Raw genomic sequence first — 18,238 nt, 5'->3', positions numbered from 1 at the left:
CAGTGGTGAAAAAACCGGACTAGAGAGCTCAATGTGTAGCCAGAGCAGTATATAGGAAATTTATTACTGTGAGTCCAGAATCCTCAAAAAGAAGAGGAAATATCCAACTAGCATCGTCAGAATTCATAGATGGACTCTCTCTCTCTCTCTCTCTCTCTCTCTCTCTCTCTCTCTCTATATATATATATATATATATATATATATATATATATATATAATATTACAATAAGTTTACTAAGGTAATCAAAATGGTAAACTTAGAATATATTATAAATATTAAAGAGTTGTAATATATATATATATATATATATACACAGACACTGGTATTTCATGCTTTCAAAATCATCAGCACAGGAAGAAACGATTACCGTTGGTCGAAGGATTATATATATATATATATATATATATATATATATATATATATAATCAAACAACTTCGCAGCTCACAAAAGTTATGGAAGCCGGAAGTCTATTTTTCTTCCAAGTTTCATCTCCCGTTCAAAAATATATATTTACATATATATTAAATTAAATATGCGTTCTGGGGCAACTTAATGCAGGAATTTGCTTGCAAGGGAGCAAAACCTTTATATAAAAAATATATGCAAGCGAATGTGAATACAACCGCGCTATTATTAGTAATAATAAAAAAAAACACTAAAATTATATTATTCAATGTATAACAAAAATTCGGATCAAAGTGTAATAATAGTTCTGATACCAAACTTTATCTGTTCTGGCCTCACTCAGCGAAGGAGACATTTTTCAAACAGATTATTTTTGTCCCAATCCAGCGTGTCTCTTTTAAAGGGAGAGCTTGATTTCTACACGTTCAAAACTGACCTTGTGTCTTACTCTGCCCTTTAGTGAACCCGAGTAAATAGGGACAGCCGACTCAGGAAAACATTCTGACTACCAAAAAATACATTTTTTAGACACACGAATCTTCAATAAATATTCACAAGAAATTCATGCACACAACAAAACTCCCGGTGCTCGTGTTTTAAATGGATTAAGTTTTTAAAGCGGGGTTCAGTTTGGGTAAAATCAATGATGTGCCATTTTGTGTTTTAAAGCAAGAACAAAGAATTTTAAATCGTAAAAAATGCCACACTAAGCAAGGTTTAAAAAAAAACGCACACACAGAAAATAAAATACGATGCTAAAGTATATTTCGTGTCGATACGTATGTTGTCACCTTTTCTACAATTCTTGTTCCATGTGACTATGTCGGGTTTCATAGATCCGTTTTCTAGGTGTGAGTCTTTAAATAAAAAAAACAAATTGAATCGTCTGTTATCGTATAACTTACTACCATCTCTTTCATTCGGTTTTACTCTGTTTCAGGTATCTCGTGTTGATACGTACGTTATCGCCTTTCACACAATTATAAAACAAAATCAGATCATTTGATTAGTAAAAATAATGAGTGGTAGTTAAAGTAAAAAAATGACTTATTATAGTGATACAAAAAAAATTAATGTTATGCAATAAAAGTGGGAATAATTCTAAGTAAAGAAAGGAGGTTATCGCCATTTATAGATCTTTGGAACGACTAGACTTTTAAGGCGGGAACCAAAAACAAGATGGCGGCTTCGCTGGACACTGAATATCGTCTGTAATTTAGGGTTTCTGTTGTGAATAAATTGTTTAAAAATACATCGTGCATCGCTTAAGCGATTTACTTTAATCGCTCAGCACTAGAATACAAACTCAAGTATTCAATGGATGGCAGATATTAGACTTCTAAAGATCACGTAATGCAGTGAAACTGCAGTAAAGTTATTGTAAAGCTCCATCTGAAAGGATATTTCAGAAGTTAAGAGACTCAGTATTTCTATCCCATCGCGGTTTACCACCTGACGAAGGCCAGAGGAATAGCTGGCCGAAACGTAAGATGACAACAACTATGGAAGACAGTAATTACTAAGGATACAGTTAAGGGACTCAGCATTCCTATCCCGTCACGGTAACAACTTGACGAAGGCCAGAGGAATAGTTGGCCGAAACGTCTTGAAACAACTAAAAGATGAGGATAATAGTCCGCAATAAACAAATAAATAAATAAATGAATGAATAAACAAATAAATAAATGAATGAATAAACAAATAAATAAATGAATGAATAAACGAATAAATAAATGAATGAATAAACGAATAAATAAACGAATGAATAAACGAATGAATAAACGAATGAATAAACGAATAAATAAACGAATAAATAAATAAATGAATAAACGAATAAATAAATAAACGAATAAATAAATGAATGAATAAATGAATAAATAAATGAATGAATAAATGAATAAATAAATGAATGAATAATTAGATGAATAAATAAATATTCATTTTTGCAAGCAAAAAAGAAAATACTCGAATTGAAACCAAAACCTAAATAAAGTGAGTCAAGTACAATAACCATTAGACCAGCCTGACACGCATTTATAAAGTGTTTTAAAAAAATCTTACTCTTAATATAAATAAGCTGTCATGTTTCTCGACAGCGTATGCACAATCGTGGAACAGTTGACAAATAGATTTTTAAAAATCCGATGGCCTTCACGTACCAATTTTTCAATTTTGACTCCTTAGCAGCCCTTTTTTTTCGTATGAAAACCGATTAAAAAGTTTTCCGCATATCTTAATATCCTACATACGAAAGTTCAAGTCTGTCGAATAAAAATTTGTTGAGTATATAAGTTGAGAAATGTCCTCACACGTACACACACTTAGATATATAGATTAGTGTGTGACGATTCATATGTTTTCCCTAATTCCGTACTAAATTACCGATTCCGATTCTTTATAAATCCATAAACATTTAACTATAAAGCCGTTATTTTTACCGCTAAAAACATATGTTAAATGCGAGTATATTTTCTCAAACGTAAAAACACACTTGTGGGAAGATGATGTATAGATTTTAATTTTACTGGAATTTTGCATCAATAAATATTTATTCCTTTAGTATTACTACCAGAAGTAGATTTTGCTTTAAACAAAATGAACTTTAAAAAAAATATTAAAAGAATCGTTTTTGGCATCGGAAAATAGGTACAAAGTTTTCCAATACTTTCAAAAGTCCCGACTCTGATTAATCGTCAAAACACTAATATATATATATATATATATATATATATATATATATATATATATATATATATATATATATTACATAGTTGCTACACTGAACATGCTAATGTTTCGGACAAATTGGTTTGCAAGAAACCGAAACTCACTCGTCAGGCGACATAAAAAGTTTATTTGCCACCAAAGGCATCTGGTTCAAAAATGAAAGAAGTGAAATATATTTTATTTATAAAACTAAAATATTAAAACGATAAATTTAAGTGGGGGGGGAGGGGTGACATTTTAGGCTCAAAATAGAGGGCGATAGTGGGGGAAGAGAATGTCAAGACTTAACAGGATAAAAGGAAAGAGTAGAAAAAGATAAAAAAAAGAAAGGAAGGGACAAAGAAAAAGAAGAAAGAAATATGGTTTTCATTGTCCCTTTGTTGTGGCAAAAAAAAAAAAAACTTTACGTCGCCTGACGAGTGACTTTTTGTTTCTTCCAAACCAATTTGTCCGAAACATTAACATGTTCAGTGTAGCGACTATATAATATTTATCTATATAAATAAAAATGTTATGTTTTGCTCTTTTTTATTGAGCACTCTTAATAACCTCGTTTTAATTCATGAGTTTTATCTCTTGAATACCTTGTAACTTGGAGTGTGTGTATATATATATATATATATAAATTTAAAAAAAATCAATGATACAAAAACGGTTTAAAATTTGGCGCTAATTTAAAGGCCAAAGAAAAGTTACCAAAAAGGATCATGGTATGATCTCCAAGAAAAACAAAGAATGACCAACAAACAAAAATGATCCCAGAAAAGGTGTCCGCTTCTGTTTTCTCTAAAGACTGGGATGCTTCAAAATGCAGAACTGGGGAAAAGTTGAGTCAAAGTCCTTGGCACGTACCTTTTTTATTTTTTTTACCAAATGGTGACGAGGGTGGGGTTGAGCCATCGAGGTGTGGATGTAAATTAAGATTAGGAGGTGCTGGATGATACACTAAAGAGAGATAAAAATAACAATTTGGTCAATGGATATGTATAGAGATAGGTATATATACTAACTGTCCCTACCTGGCGTTACCTGGTAGCGTACTTGCATTAAAAAAAAATTTCTATTTTCATATCTTGAAAAAAAAAAAAAATGGAGGTCCGCCTTAGATGAGATATTTTATATTTCTTAACAATAAATTAATTCGAACGTTTCTCTTTGGATTATTATCACCCTCCCCATCACGCACACTAAATTTCCGGCCGATACACTCTCTTGTCTTTAACTGTGCCGTTTCAGTTGCAGTGAAATTTCTTCCTGCATTTAAATCTGTTTATTGAAAAATAATTGTTGAGCTGATATTTTTCTTACTATGGTCTGATCGATGTGCTCTCTAGCGTTCTACAGGTGCGTCCCCTTCTCCCACCATATCTTAACCTAATCTTTTTAATTTTTTTTACATAGGAGTCATCACTTATCAAGGCCCTAAGGCCACTCGAGGATAAGGGTCAATGGGACAATATCATAGTAGTCGTTATTAATGGAAATTTGGTAGATTTGATTACTTAAGGGTGCGGTTCATCAAGAATTTGTTTATGTTGGACTTGAAGACAACCAAGTTGTAGTCAGTTGGGAAGCAGGCAAATGGAACAGTTCCACAGGCGTGCACTTCTAAGAAAAAGCTTTGTTCGTGGAATCTACGTTTTGATTTAGGCACAGTTAAAGAGTGGGGAAAGTTATTGACAGCGGTTTCAGTTAGACGGGTATTTTTCGAGAAAGATTGGTGAGGGCGGGTCAGAGATTGGAGCTCAGACGAAGATCATAGGAAATTAAAGAACTTAAAAGTGACCACTGAAAATATGTGAAATGCGCATATATCCTTTATTTTTAAAGATACAATGTACTACCATACTTTGGGGTAATTGCACCAACTAAAAAAAAAAAGTGCTCTTTATATGCGTGGTTGCCAAAAGAGCACTTTCAGCTAGTTGGCGCAATTACCCCAAAGTACAGTATGTTAAGGTTATTGCAGCATTTTTTATTTGGATTTCAAATGATGTATTTTCAAATAAGTTTTCATAATAATACGTTTAGTTTGTCATCTTAAATAGGCGTTTTCCGCAATATCTAATCGTTTAAATTAAAATAGTTTTAAAACAAGTGTCTTCCTTTTTCAGAATGTTGAATACAAGATGGAAAAAAAAAGCAAATTCAAACCATTTTTTTGTCAATTCAATTCAAGCTAGGCTGAAAAGCTGCTGAAACAGTTCGCGATATCAACAAAGCGTTTGGCCCACGAACCACTACTGAACGCACAGCACAATGGTGGTTTAAGAAATTCCGTGGCAGCAACGAGAGCCTTGAAGATGATGAGCACAGTGGTAGGCTATCGGATTTTGACAACGATCAATTAAGAACCTTAATCGAAGCCAATCCGTGACAAAAAAACTTGTATGTGTGCATCACAAATTGAACAACCAAAAGAAGCGACGTTATGAAATGTCATCTTTCCTTTTACGCAACAAAAACGACCCATTTCTCGACTGGGTTGTTACTTGCGATGAAAAATGGGTTCTTTACGATAACCAGTCATGCTTAGTTCAGTAGGTAGATGCCAACAAAGCTTCACAACACTTCTCGAAGTCAAAGTTGCACGAAAAGAAGGTTATCCTGACTATTTGGTGGTCTGCGACCGGTCTCATCCATTAGTTATTTTTTGTTTTTTATTTTTTTAATGCAGGCGAAATCATTACGGCGGAAAAGTATTTCAACAAATAGATGAAATACATCAGAAACTTCGACAATAACACCCAGCATTAGTCAACAGAAAAAGCCTAATTCTACTTCATGACAATGTCCGACCACACGTTACTAAACCGACTCATCAGAAGTTGAACCAATTTGGCTACGAAACTCTGCCATACTCTCCAGACCTGTCACCTACCGACTACCACTTTTTCAAGCACCTCGACAACTTCCTGTGTGAGATATGCTCCAAAAACCTAAGCGATATCAAAAATGCCTTCATCGTCACCAGAACGCAAGATTTTTACATTACTGGCATAAATAAACTCGTTTTGCGTTGGCAAAAGAGTGTTGATTTTGATCCAAAAATTTTTTCTTGAGCCAAGATATGTCCCTCCTCACCGTTACACGTACAGGTACCCTGACAGCGGGTATCCTTTGTCTCTTGAGACTGAACGGCTGCTTCGATCAGAGCAAAAATCCTTGATATTTTTATTTTTGAATATTTCTGATTTTAATGAGATTTGAATCGTAATTAAAATTAAATTCTACCCTTTCTAAAAAAAGAAAACAAAAAAAAATGTCCTTTTTTAGCCCATAACTTAAGTAATAAAACCTCAATGTTTAAACTGTCAATATATTTGTGATCGCTATGGAGTATGCACCCATTTATAGGCCCAAGGCTATCAGATGATTATCTGAAACAGCTAAGAAAACTAATTTAAAAAAAAAAAATGCAAATATCAACCAATTAGGTGAAAGCAAAAACAATAAAAAAAATAAAGAATCCAATTATCAATGAAAACAATAAAAATAATTATCAACCAACAAGAAAAAAGCATAAAAAATATTAGCAAAGCAGTGTAAAAAAAAAAAAAAAAATTAAATTTAAAAAATCTGCAAAAGCAAAAAAATATTAAAAAATAAAACAAAACAAAAACAAAAAACGCGGAATTAAAAATTGCAAGAGTAATTAATAAAATGGGAATGTTCAATCAAGTTAGAATAATTTGTTTAACCTTTGACCTTCCTCTGAGTCAATAGATTGTCACGTGAACTAAGGTCATTTTTATGGATAACAAGCATTACCCGGTCATAAAATACACATATTTTAATTTGTACAGATTTTGTATTTATTATAAAGCCAATTCTCTATTGCTTATTATATTGTACACAATATGTAGTAATGATTTGAAGTTAAAAAAAAAACTGACTTGGCTGCCATTAGCTATAATTGAAACCAAAACATTTAGCTTTCTAGTGATATTCGCTACCATCTGACCTGGAGGCACATATCAAAACTTTCAAAATTAAGTTTTATAAATGTATATTTGTGCTAACATAGAAGATACACATTAAGTCGACTTACATCTGCCAAGTTTCAATTTTTTCAATTTTGACGATTTAGCAACGTTTTATTTTTTATTGTTTGTTTGCTTTCTAAAAAACAAATTAAATTTGTTACAGATTCGAATACCACATGTATTAAGTTTCAGGCATGTAGACGAAAAATTGACAGTTTGGTAGAGACTATTCTGTGCGCATGCACACACACACATGAACGGTCACTAATCTATATATGTATAAAAATGAGTGTGTGTGTGTGTGTGTGTGTGTGAGGGCATTTATCAACCTATACACTCAACGAATTTTTTATCTATAGATTTGCAATTTGATATTTTTTTTTTTTTTACATTTTCACCCCAAACAAGGCAAATTGCCACTTTGGTGTAGGGGCTACTATCAGGGGGCAACAACTACTGGGGTACTATGTAGAGATTTGGGCAGCAAAATGTCGGTTCACGTTACACTTGAATTTCTGCACGTCAGTACTGTTGGGGAAACAGGGACCTGGAATGGAATTCCAAAGTCTAGCGGTTCTGGGGAAGAAACTATTGGAGTAGAAAGATCTTTTACATCTAGGGATCTCTACCGTGTTGAGGGTGCTCACGTCTGTGGGGGCACAAGTGATTGCAGTTCGTCAGAGCATTCACCACTAATATAGGATAATTAGACACATGGAAAATTTTTAATCAGCTTTCATCCGGAAAAAAGGGCTGCTAAGGATTCAACATTGGTACTTGGTAATGTTTCACACAATATGTGATTAGTATTGTCTAGCTGTACACCAGGTGTTGCCCAGGAATAAATTCTCTGTATACCAACTCTTAGTTTTGAATCACATATCACGATTTTGCTTTTTGTTTAAATCTTTTTTACTCTTCTATCTATGCGCTCGGGCTCCTTAAGTAAAATATTGGGTTTTAATGCTTGTTAAATTTTAATCAAAAGTTAATCGATCTTGGTATAGAGCTGCGTTTTCAAATCTAATTTTGCTATTTTCTTTATGAAATTAAATAAGTTTTTAAATGTATTGAAGATATTTTTTATTTTTAGTTTGGTCAATATTACAAACATGCTTGATCAACAAAAAAACAAAAAAAAAACAAAAAAAAAACAGAACAAGTAAAAATAAAAACATAAGAATGGATTTTTTTACCTGGTCGTGTAGGTAAACGAGGTGCCGAATTCATGTGATTTTGAAGTGGTTGATGAGCAGGTGGGGGTTGCCAGAAAGGGGACAAAAACTGTGTGGGGGTCGGAGGCAGCGTAGGGAGAGCTGGAAAATGGAAAGAAAACTTTGGTTTATCATTTACTAGATACACATTAAAAATAAGAACATGAGTTTACGATGAGAAACGCAAAATCAAAGTCTTAATGACTAAAGTTATTCCACCGGAAGTTGCTTTATCTGATCAAGTCGAAATGTTGCATGTTGGTTACTGTTATCAAAGATTGAGATCCATCCAGACGAGTTTGGAAAAATCCAAAGTTTTGTAAAAATTTCGATGTTGACCAAAGTTTTCAAGGTCACGATCGACAATCAATAAAATTCGAGACTTCATTAGCTACAATAGGTGTCAAGTTGTGAGTCTCTATGATAAATAAAATCCAAGTTATTGCCAAAAGTTGAACTTTCCCATTTTTCCTTGACCTTTGTCCTCGAAATCTCAAAATTAAATCTGTTTTAACCTAGATTTATGACCTATATTTTGACCAAGGTTGGTGACGGTTGGTCAAGCGATATGACTGCAAGGCTGTAACAAACTCAAGCAAAAACATAACCTTCATGAAAATAATTTTGATAAATCCATAGATCTACATCTGACCACTTACTGAGGGTGAGAGATAATCGGATACTGAAACCACGGTTTTGTGGCGAGGTTTCCATAGGAAAGAGACTGCAGCATAAACCTACTAAACCTTATTAAACTGTGGACCGTCCGGGCTTGCTTGAATCTTGTCTTCAACGCTCAGGCGATTTCATCTTTTACAAACGGAATGACAGGTGAATTATATATATATATATATATATATATATATATATATATATATATATAACGTATGTGTGTTCAAGTATATTGATAACATGAACTAAAAATCGTTATATTCTGAAAAGTGTTAAATACAAGGTTGATATAAGATTGTAAAGAGCGCACATCATCATATACGTATGTAAAAGATTCTTTTGAAGTGGATCGCATTAAATACGAATAACTTACGTGGTAAACGATGCCTCAATTCATCTTGATTATTATCTAAATCGCAAACTCCGCTGTCAGCTGGACTGGGTGGTAACGAACCTGAAGAAAAAAAACAAAGTTGAAACACACAAATTAACTCACAATATTATTATTATTATTATTATTATTATTATTATTATTATTTTATTTTATTTTTTTTTTTTTTAATTTTTATTTTATTTTTTTTTTTTTAATTTTTTTTTTTTTTTTATTTTATTTATTTTTTTTTTTTTAATTTTTTTTTTATTTTATTTTATTTTATTTTATTTTTTTTTAATTTTTTTTTTTTTAGAAATGAAATCTTGTAAGCTATTAGAATTCAAAAGTGAACTGCTTTATTAACCTCGGTGTTCACTTCAAAAACCAAAGGCGGGAAAGAAGTGAACTTCTGAGTCTTTTCTATTTGTGATCACATGGCAAACCTAACTAGTGGTTGATCACTCGGTCATATGATCTGGAACTCCACATCCGAGAAAAAAAAACTAGACCTAACAGGAGAATAGAAAATGGATCTTGGGTTTACTTTCAACAACATTATAACTCCCATTTTCACTTGTTTTGTACTTTACTCCTCACATTCCAGGAGTGATATTTCTGACAAAGAGGGAAGAATTGCTGTTTTCTGGATCAGAATCTGTTTCATCTAACGCTTGTCGTTGGCAAGCTTTTGACTTTGCAGTAGTATCTTTTTTTTTTTTTTTTAAGATCTTTACATCAAATGGCCATCTACTATGTCTGAAGCGATTTTCATGGAAAAGATCGTACTGCTATTGAAAACTTTTGATTTAATTTTCTTAATGCAATTCTGTTTTCTCACCTGTGATCATTAAAGGCATTATCTGTTTATCGTAAGGGGTGCTGGGTGAATCCAAGCTGATAAGAGCCTCGGCGGCCACTTGGTGGCCATGGTTCTGTTGCTGCTGCTCACAGGCATCAACTGCAAAGAGAGAACAAAATGAAATTTTAAACGGGAGAAAATATTTGGTCGGCAAAAAAACTTAAAAGTATGTTGTATATTTAAATGCAGACTCTAATCTCCATCTTCATGATTGTTTCACGACGTTTCGGCCAACTATTCCTCTGGCCTTCTTCAGGTGGTTAACCGCGATGGGATAGGAATGCTATCCCAACCAGTTTCCTATCAAGTCGGCTTGTGTGGTAAAAAAAACTTCTCAAATACACTCGTGGTGTTAGGCTGTATAAAAAGTTAACTTTGGTTAAAATCACGTGTTCCTTCTTTCATTGTATTATTTCATTTATGGATACTTACCGAGGATATTCCGATGCAAAACCTATCTAAGAACATTGCACGGCACATAAAGTACCTTTGTGAGAAATTTCATGAAATCGGCCCAACCGTTTTCGGGTGTATAGGGAACTAACTCACACACACAAAGTCCCTTTTATATAATAGAGATTATTATTAAAAAATTTAGATGGTGCTTCTTAAAGACACAAAAGAAAACAATGACTGAATTCCCCCATGCAGCAAAAATTGAACCAATCAACATTACATTGACTGGCAACTATAAAAGTGTGTGTGCTCGCTCGCTCGCGCGTTATTTCATGGCCTGTGATGCTCTGGGCGACAATACCATTATGATACGTGATAACAAATTAGAGAGAAAGGGTAACCTCGTATAAGATCGCGTACTTGTCTCCTTAAATGTTGGCATCCAATATGACACCTTTTTTCTACAGTTGAAAAAGTGTCTCTTTGTTTTACTTTTATATTAAGTTTTGGCATTGACTAGACGGGGCCAGTAATTGAAAACAGGAAAGGCATACTTGAGAGGGAGGAGACCAATTGTATGTGCGTAATATGCACAAACGCACGCACACACACACACACACACACACACACACACACACACACACACACACACACACACACACAAGAAAAAATTATGATGAAAGTAAAAGTTGAACAAACTTTATTAACTCATCAAGAATTAAAAAAAAAATTATAATAAAGATCCCTGATCCATGGATTTTCAAAAATGAGTCTAAAAAAAAAAAAAAAAAAAAAAAAAAAAGCATAAGATTCGAAAAAAATATATATTTAAAAACATTGGTACTTTTGTTTGTTCATGTAAGTAAAACGATTCAGCGATTGTAGGAAATTGACTTACTGACAAAATAATTTTCCAACGGACATTTTATATATATATATATATATAGTAATTTATAAAATATATATGGCGATTAAGCTACACTGAATATTCCGCGTTTCATCCACTCTAGGACTCCTCAAGCTCAGCGCATAAGCTTACTAACTAGCTCTACCTACGTATTGAGCACTTTTGAAGTAAATACTTAAAGTTTACGCATAAATCTATACTTTCATATATTAATTTTATGTGAGTAAATTAAGTAATTTTTCTATTGCTAATCTAAAAAAAAATAAAAGGAATATTTGGGCATGATTACAAAATCGGAAGAAAGGTTGCAATTGTTTTCTTTTAATTACACCATCTTTGAATTTTAATGTGAAAACGTTCGTGATACATCTGGAACTTTTTTTTTATTATTATTTTAATTTAGCACAAAAAAGATCATTCGAAAAAAAAATATAAAAGGTATAATTAAGAAGAGATTTCTATTATTTTTAACAATATTTGCTTGAAAAATGTACGAGATGTTATTTAAACTCGGCAAAAGTGTTTAGTGGTATTAACCTGAATGCATCACCTCGTAACATACTTAAATTTTTAAAACGTTATATTTTTTAGTTTTTAAATAGACTGATAAAAAATATGTATTTTTAAAAATTAAAATTGAAAAATATGTAAATTTCTTGAAATAGACCTAACCCGCTACCTCACTATAAGTTAAAGCCACGAACCACCGTTGTTTAACAACGCACACCGTCTGAAACAATTAAGAACGAATCGGTGTCATCCCATCTAATTTACGATTACCATCTCTGGTCACAGATTTTCATTTTTATTTATATCATATAACGACTATCGCGTAGGAAATTTGAATATGACCCTATCTCTATGTGAAAGACAAGTCGGACGAAGGAAGGGGAAGATCATCGTCGTTGAGAAGTATTTCCGGTACACAATGGCTACTTGGCACACAAAAAAGATATGACGGAAGAGATTCCGCCATTTTCTTTTTTTTTTTTTTAATTCTTCTATTTTACGCGCCAACGTCATTTTCAGTGTAAAGGCATTAGAATCTCGTTTATTCATCATTTATCTGACGGAAATATCACAAGTGGGAGGGCGAACACAATTTAACGTGTTCGCAAATAAAACGAAACATAAAACTATGATTTTTCTTATATATATATATATATATATATATATATATATATTCATATCTATAAAAGTGAACATGTCTGTGTATCTGTCTGTCTGTATCTGCGTGTCTGTCTGTCTGTGTGTGTACATTTCCCTACGCAATAACTCTGTCAATTTTTAGTCTACAGACTCGAAATTTGATATACAGGGTACTGAGATTTGGGAAAATCTTTGTGATCGGGTTTCGGCCAGAAATTTGGCTGTTAAGAAATCAAAGTTCAACGATTTGACCTTTGAAAACTCTACCAAACTCCTCCAACAATTTTAAGTCTAAACACTTGAAATTTTGGATATAGGTTCCTTGGACATGGATCTAACTTAATAACTTGATTTGAGTCCAAAACAAATGTTAAGGGTCATAATAGGAGTGAAAGTTAAAAAAAAAAATTACTTTTTTTTTTTTTTTTTTTTTTTTTGCTTAACATACACCTCCACAAACCCGGGCAACGCCGGGCTGAAATGCAAGTATATATATATATATATATATATATATATATATATATATATATATATATATATAATTCCAAAAAATATAACTTAGTATATATACATATATCAACTTCTAGTCATTCAATAAATTTAAAAATTTATGACGTGAAATATTTAAATTTTATATCAAAAGATTTTTATTATTCTATGTAAGACAAAGAATACATTTGAAATATAACTCCTTATCCTAAAGGATTTCGATGTCTACCATATCTTCAGAGGAAAAAATAGTTATAATGGTTTAAACCTTATTTGCTAAAGTCAGTGAGACATGGAAAGTATTTAAATGTCAGAGTTAGGGAAGTTAATGAAAAGGATATAAAAATTCACATCCAAATTGCATGGTAAAATCCGAAGTGAAAATATTAATTTTATTCTGAAGAATATATATATATATATATATATATATATATATATATACTAGCAGGCCGCCCGGCATTGCCCGGTCGTAAAATGCGCTTAAATATATTTTGATAAATGTAGATTTAGTATCTATTATTGTATTATATATTGGACCTAATATATATTGATTTAAAAAATAAGATTGTTTTAAAAAAAAATGCTAATTATTAAAACATACTTTCTTTTCATACGGCATAATCACGTTGACACGCCGGTTCCGGTCAGACCACCGAAGTTAAGCAACGATAAACCTGACCAGTACCACATGAGTGACCATTTGGAACTTCCAGGCGCTGTATGTGCTCTCCGCTTATCTTGGCATTGTTTCCAGTCGCCCTGGACTTCTCCTTGCCACTTACCGATTCAGGAGAGGTGTGGTTGGAGATTACGCAATCCTTGCCTCACACTTACACGTTCAGCTCCCCTTACAAGAAGTATCCGTTGTCTTTCGAGACTGAACGGAGGTACTTTCTTTCATGTAATATGCAAATGAAGCATTCTCTTTAATGTTGATTTCCTTTAAATAAATTATATTTATTGAAATCATGATGAACGAAAATGTGTAATGATCCATTGTCAGTATGAAACTTAATTTGTGAAACTACATTTTGTACATTAAAAACAGACGGACAGGAGTACGACTTTAAGATAATAGGTAATTGGACGTTTTAGCACGTTAAAACAGGAAAAAGTTATAGCCCGTTGGTTTAGACTGACTGTTTTATGCCAAATCGATTGAGTATGGTTAAATTTGTGTCTATTTTTGCATTAATACTAATTCCTATTAATCACTAAATGTGCATCGAACGGATACCATAAACAAACACTTAATGGAAAGCAGTTCGCTGCACTTAGTCATGACAAAGGTCCGTACAAAATTTCAGCCGCCATCAGAATGGGTAAGGATCGAACACCAGCACTCGCGGTATGGCGTTCTACAAATGAGCTACGATGATTCATCACTTGAATAAACGGTTTTGTTTTTATAGCGTTTTAAATTTAAGACTTGTTATTGTTTAACGATATTAACAGCTTCGAAACCCTGTTATTTATTTTTTTTTTTTTCGTTACCTATGCGTTTTTACAGAGCTATAAGTTCTTTTTGTTATATGAATAAATATATATTTTTATGGGACACATTTTTATTTATTAAATAATATTACGTGCATTATATATATATATATATATATATATATATATATATATATATATGTCCTCCACATGCAGTACTGTTTCTGCTTCATAGCTCATCAGTGCGGCTTTTTTTTTTTTTTTTTGCAAATAAACACTTAATGGAAACCAGTTTATACTAATTTAAATCTCATTCAATAAAATTAATCAGAAGAGTTAATCTCAGTACGACGGTGATGGGAGGAAGGGGAGATAATCGCTTGCCCTTCCAACTTTTCACCTATTCCGTTGTCTAAATATCGTGGTCACCAGTCCGTTCTCATGTTTTTTTGTTTTTTTTTAAATTTTTTTATTTTTTTATTTTCTGTGCACACTCTGTATTTGATTGTAAATACAAGAACTTGTTGAACACATTAAGACTCTATCGACCATATTCAAGTCCTTACTGGTCCTGGATATGACCTTAAACTATATCCGATGGTGAGGCCCCAGCTTGCAGGCTTTGGGGAGTGTAGAACTACCATTTAATTGCTATTGCACCCAGGTCCACTCTGACCCGGAGTTGTAATACTTGTTAGGGTTCCAACTATGGGTTAAATAGAAACCGACTTGAAAAATAAATAAAAGGGATAAAAATCTCTACCCGAGGAGTAGAGAAGACACAAAAAGAATATAGGTATAAAATAAAGGTAACAATAACAAGAAATACAAGAAAAAAAAATATCAAGGAGGCGAAGGTAGCTAATTGTTTTGAATTGCGTTAGCAATCCCAGGCTCGGCTATCAACAACTTCGAGTCGACAGTTTACGAAAACCCGTAATAACGACGCCGTTTTGGAGCGGGTTTTAAATAATATGAGGGAGGGGTGGTACTGTAAATGATAGAACACGAGTCGTGGGGTCTGCAGGGAAGATGGGTGGATGGATGCAAAGGGACGGCCAATGGAGGGGATGGTGTGTGTGTGTGTGTGTGATAGAGAGAGAGAGAGAGAGAGAGAGAGAGAGAGAGAGCAAAATACTTCCTTTCTTGATTAACGGTTAGGAGTGAATACGATTATAGTCTAAACCTTCGTAAGTGACTCAATGAAATATTTAGGTGTTTGTAAGGTTGTTATGATACGAGGGCATCGCGGGCGCTGAAGAGTAAGGCGCCACAACCCCCCCCCCCCCATCCATATTCAAAATAAGTGTTCGTTTATTTATTTGCCTTCCACTGCAGATTGATATGCTACAAGGCTAACAGGTGGAAGAAACCATCTTCCGAGAGAGAAACTCGAACGTATAATGCTAGTACATGCAATTTTACTAATACTTGAGATTGTAGTTGTTTTCTCTCACGTTGCAACAACTGTGACACTAGGGTCGGAAGGTGGGATTGAGAGGTCAGCGCCTCCGAGGAGGGGGACTCTGACCTGCAAAACTGTCTGGGCAACCCGTCGGCATCCCCCTCCCGGTAAGGGCGCCTCAGGCGATTAGCAATAAACTAACTCCTGAAATTCTCCGAGAATTGCGCAGAATTTTATTTCCACCACAAAATCAACAGGGGCCGTATTACAGGAATGGTCCAATCTCTGCTGATTTTTGGGAGCTGAGGATAAATAATAGTTCTCATGTAGATAGCTCAATAGTGCGATACGAGAGCTATAGATATTTATTAAAGACACCACATTAGAAAGGACACTCATGTAGTTACTCATTTTCAAAATGTTGGTCTTTTATTCGTAACAACTTGTGTACACTTGTTGCGACCCCAATATTGGTAAAATTCTTGGAAGCATATTTTACTATCAGAAGAAAATGTATGTTTTGAAATAGGCAGAAACAACTGTATAAATAAAAAATATATCTTAAAGACATCATCTTATAAAAACAGCCACTGGTATAGTTACTCATTTTCGAATGTTAGGCTTTTATTGATAACAACTTGCGTGCAATTGTTTCGCCTCTAATGTTGGCATGTAGGTATATAAACGATCATTAATTACAATTTTACACAACGGGGCAAACTTATCAGCGCATCACAAAATAATTTGTTCATAGAATATAAAACTTTTGACATTTTTTTTTTTTTTTGCGCTGATAAGTTTTTCCATTTGTGCTAAATTACAATTAATGAGCTATTATATACTTATATGTCAATATTGGGGCCGAAACAACTGTACGCAAGTTGTTACCAATAAGGGACCAACACTTTGAAGATGACGAACTACATGAATGTCTGTTCTTTCTAACGCGGTATCATTTGTATATAATGCTTATATATATCATATTTTTATATGTAGTTCTCTACATGTTTTTTTTTTTTTCGGTTATTCTTATACCAGTAAGGACACACATCAGCGCTAAATATGCAACAAACAAAATAAAAAGTTGCATCGACTTATAAATAATCTGATAGCAATGTAAGAAAACGGGGTGGTAAACTGACGTGTCGTATGAATGAAGGTTGTATTTAAATTACAAATTGAGTTTTTTTTTTTTTTTTTGTTTTTTTTCGTTGTTCCGTTTTTACGGTATGTATTTAGTTTTTTATTTTTGAAAAAGAGTTGTCTTTCGAAATTATCAAAGATATTTAACATTAACAAAATCCATATTTATTGATATATAAAAGGAACTTTGTCTATGTATCGGAATTCGTTCCTTATCGACTCAAAAACGGTTGGGTCGACTTTTATGAAACATCACACGAAGGTGCTTTATGCGCCTGACAGTGTTCTTAGATAGGTTTTGCGTTGGAATGTCTTTGATGAGTATCGATAATCGAAATAATACGACGAAAGAAAGAATGGGCGATTTTGAACAAAGTTAACACCTTACACAACCTAACACCACAAGTGCATTTGAGAAGTTTTATTACCACACAAAAGACCATCATGTAAAATCAACATTAGGTTCTTTGATATAACAGGGGCGTGTTCCAAATAAATGTTTCTGTTTAGAGCACAATTTCATAATGATACTTGATTTTTGCATTTTAAAGTTAAATTCAAGCCATTATCAGCGAAAAACCAGTAACATCAGTCATATAAAATAAACAGTAGATTCTTTTGTATGACAGGGGCGCGTTCAAAATGAATGTTTCTGTTTAGAGCAAAATTGAAGCATAATACTTGACTTTTGCATTTTAAACTTAAATGCAAGCCATTATATATATAAAAAATGCTATAAAATCAACAGTAGGTTCTCCACAGTGCAATGTAGACTACAATGTATTGTAAACTTAGTCACTGCGAGAGGCATGTTAAGCTTCCTCCACGTGCATCGCGATGGGTCCCCAATTAGAGCAGGCAATCGCTCGATTTAATTTAAAAAATGGGCTATTTCATTCATTTCGATGTCAATAAAAAATATGGGAACGTGAAACATTTGGTCATCATTCAATCCCGGGCAACGTCGGCTTACCGTGCTCGTTTACTAACGTGCGATGATTTGTTATCTGACTGTTGTCTTCGTACGTTTTCGTTCATCCGTTTTTTTTTCAGCATCCCGATTTCCTATATTGCTAA

General features: G+C 33.2%; 1 protein-coding gene across 3 annotated transcripts in view; it reads right to left on the bottom strand.

The window, feature by feature from the left end:
* LOC145259310 (ETS-related transcription factor Elf-2-like) overlaps nucleotides 1–18,238 on the bottom strand; it is a 115,138-nt gene that overhangs the window by 11,006 nt on the left and 85,894 nt on the right. For 2 of the 3 annotated variants that reach the window (XM_080117194.1, XM_080117195.1), the window contains exons 2-5: nucleotides 10,218–10,337; nucleotides 9,380–9,460; nucleotides 8,317–8,436; nucleotides 3,987–4,079 (exon numbers count right to left, since the gene is read on the bottom strand). In XM_080117194.1, coding sequence (XP_079973320.1) covers nucleotides 3,987–4,079; nucleotides 8,317–8,436; nucleotides 9,380–9,460; nucleotides 10,218–10,337 — 414 coding nt within the window. The remainder of the gene's footprint in view (nucleotides 1–3,986; nucleotides 4,080–8,316; nucleotides 8,437–9,379; nucleotides 9,461–10,217; nucleotides 10,338–18,238) is intronic. The other variant, XM_080117197.1, reaches the window with a different exon arrangement.

The sequence above is a fragment of the Euprymna scolopes genome, chromosome 34 (assembly GCF_053919585.1).
Source record: "Euprymna scolopes isolate OS-2025 chromosome 34, ASM5391958v1, whole genome shotgun sequence".
Classification (NCBI taxonomy): Eukaryota; Metazoa; Mollusca; class Cephalopoda; order Sepiida; family Sepiolidae; genus Euprymna; species Euprymna scolopes.
This window is presented reverse-complemented; position numbering and strand designations above follow the sequence as displayed.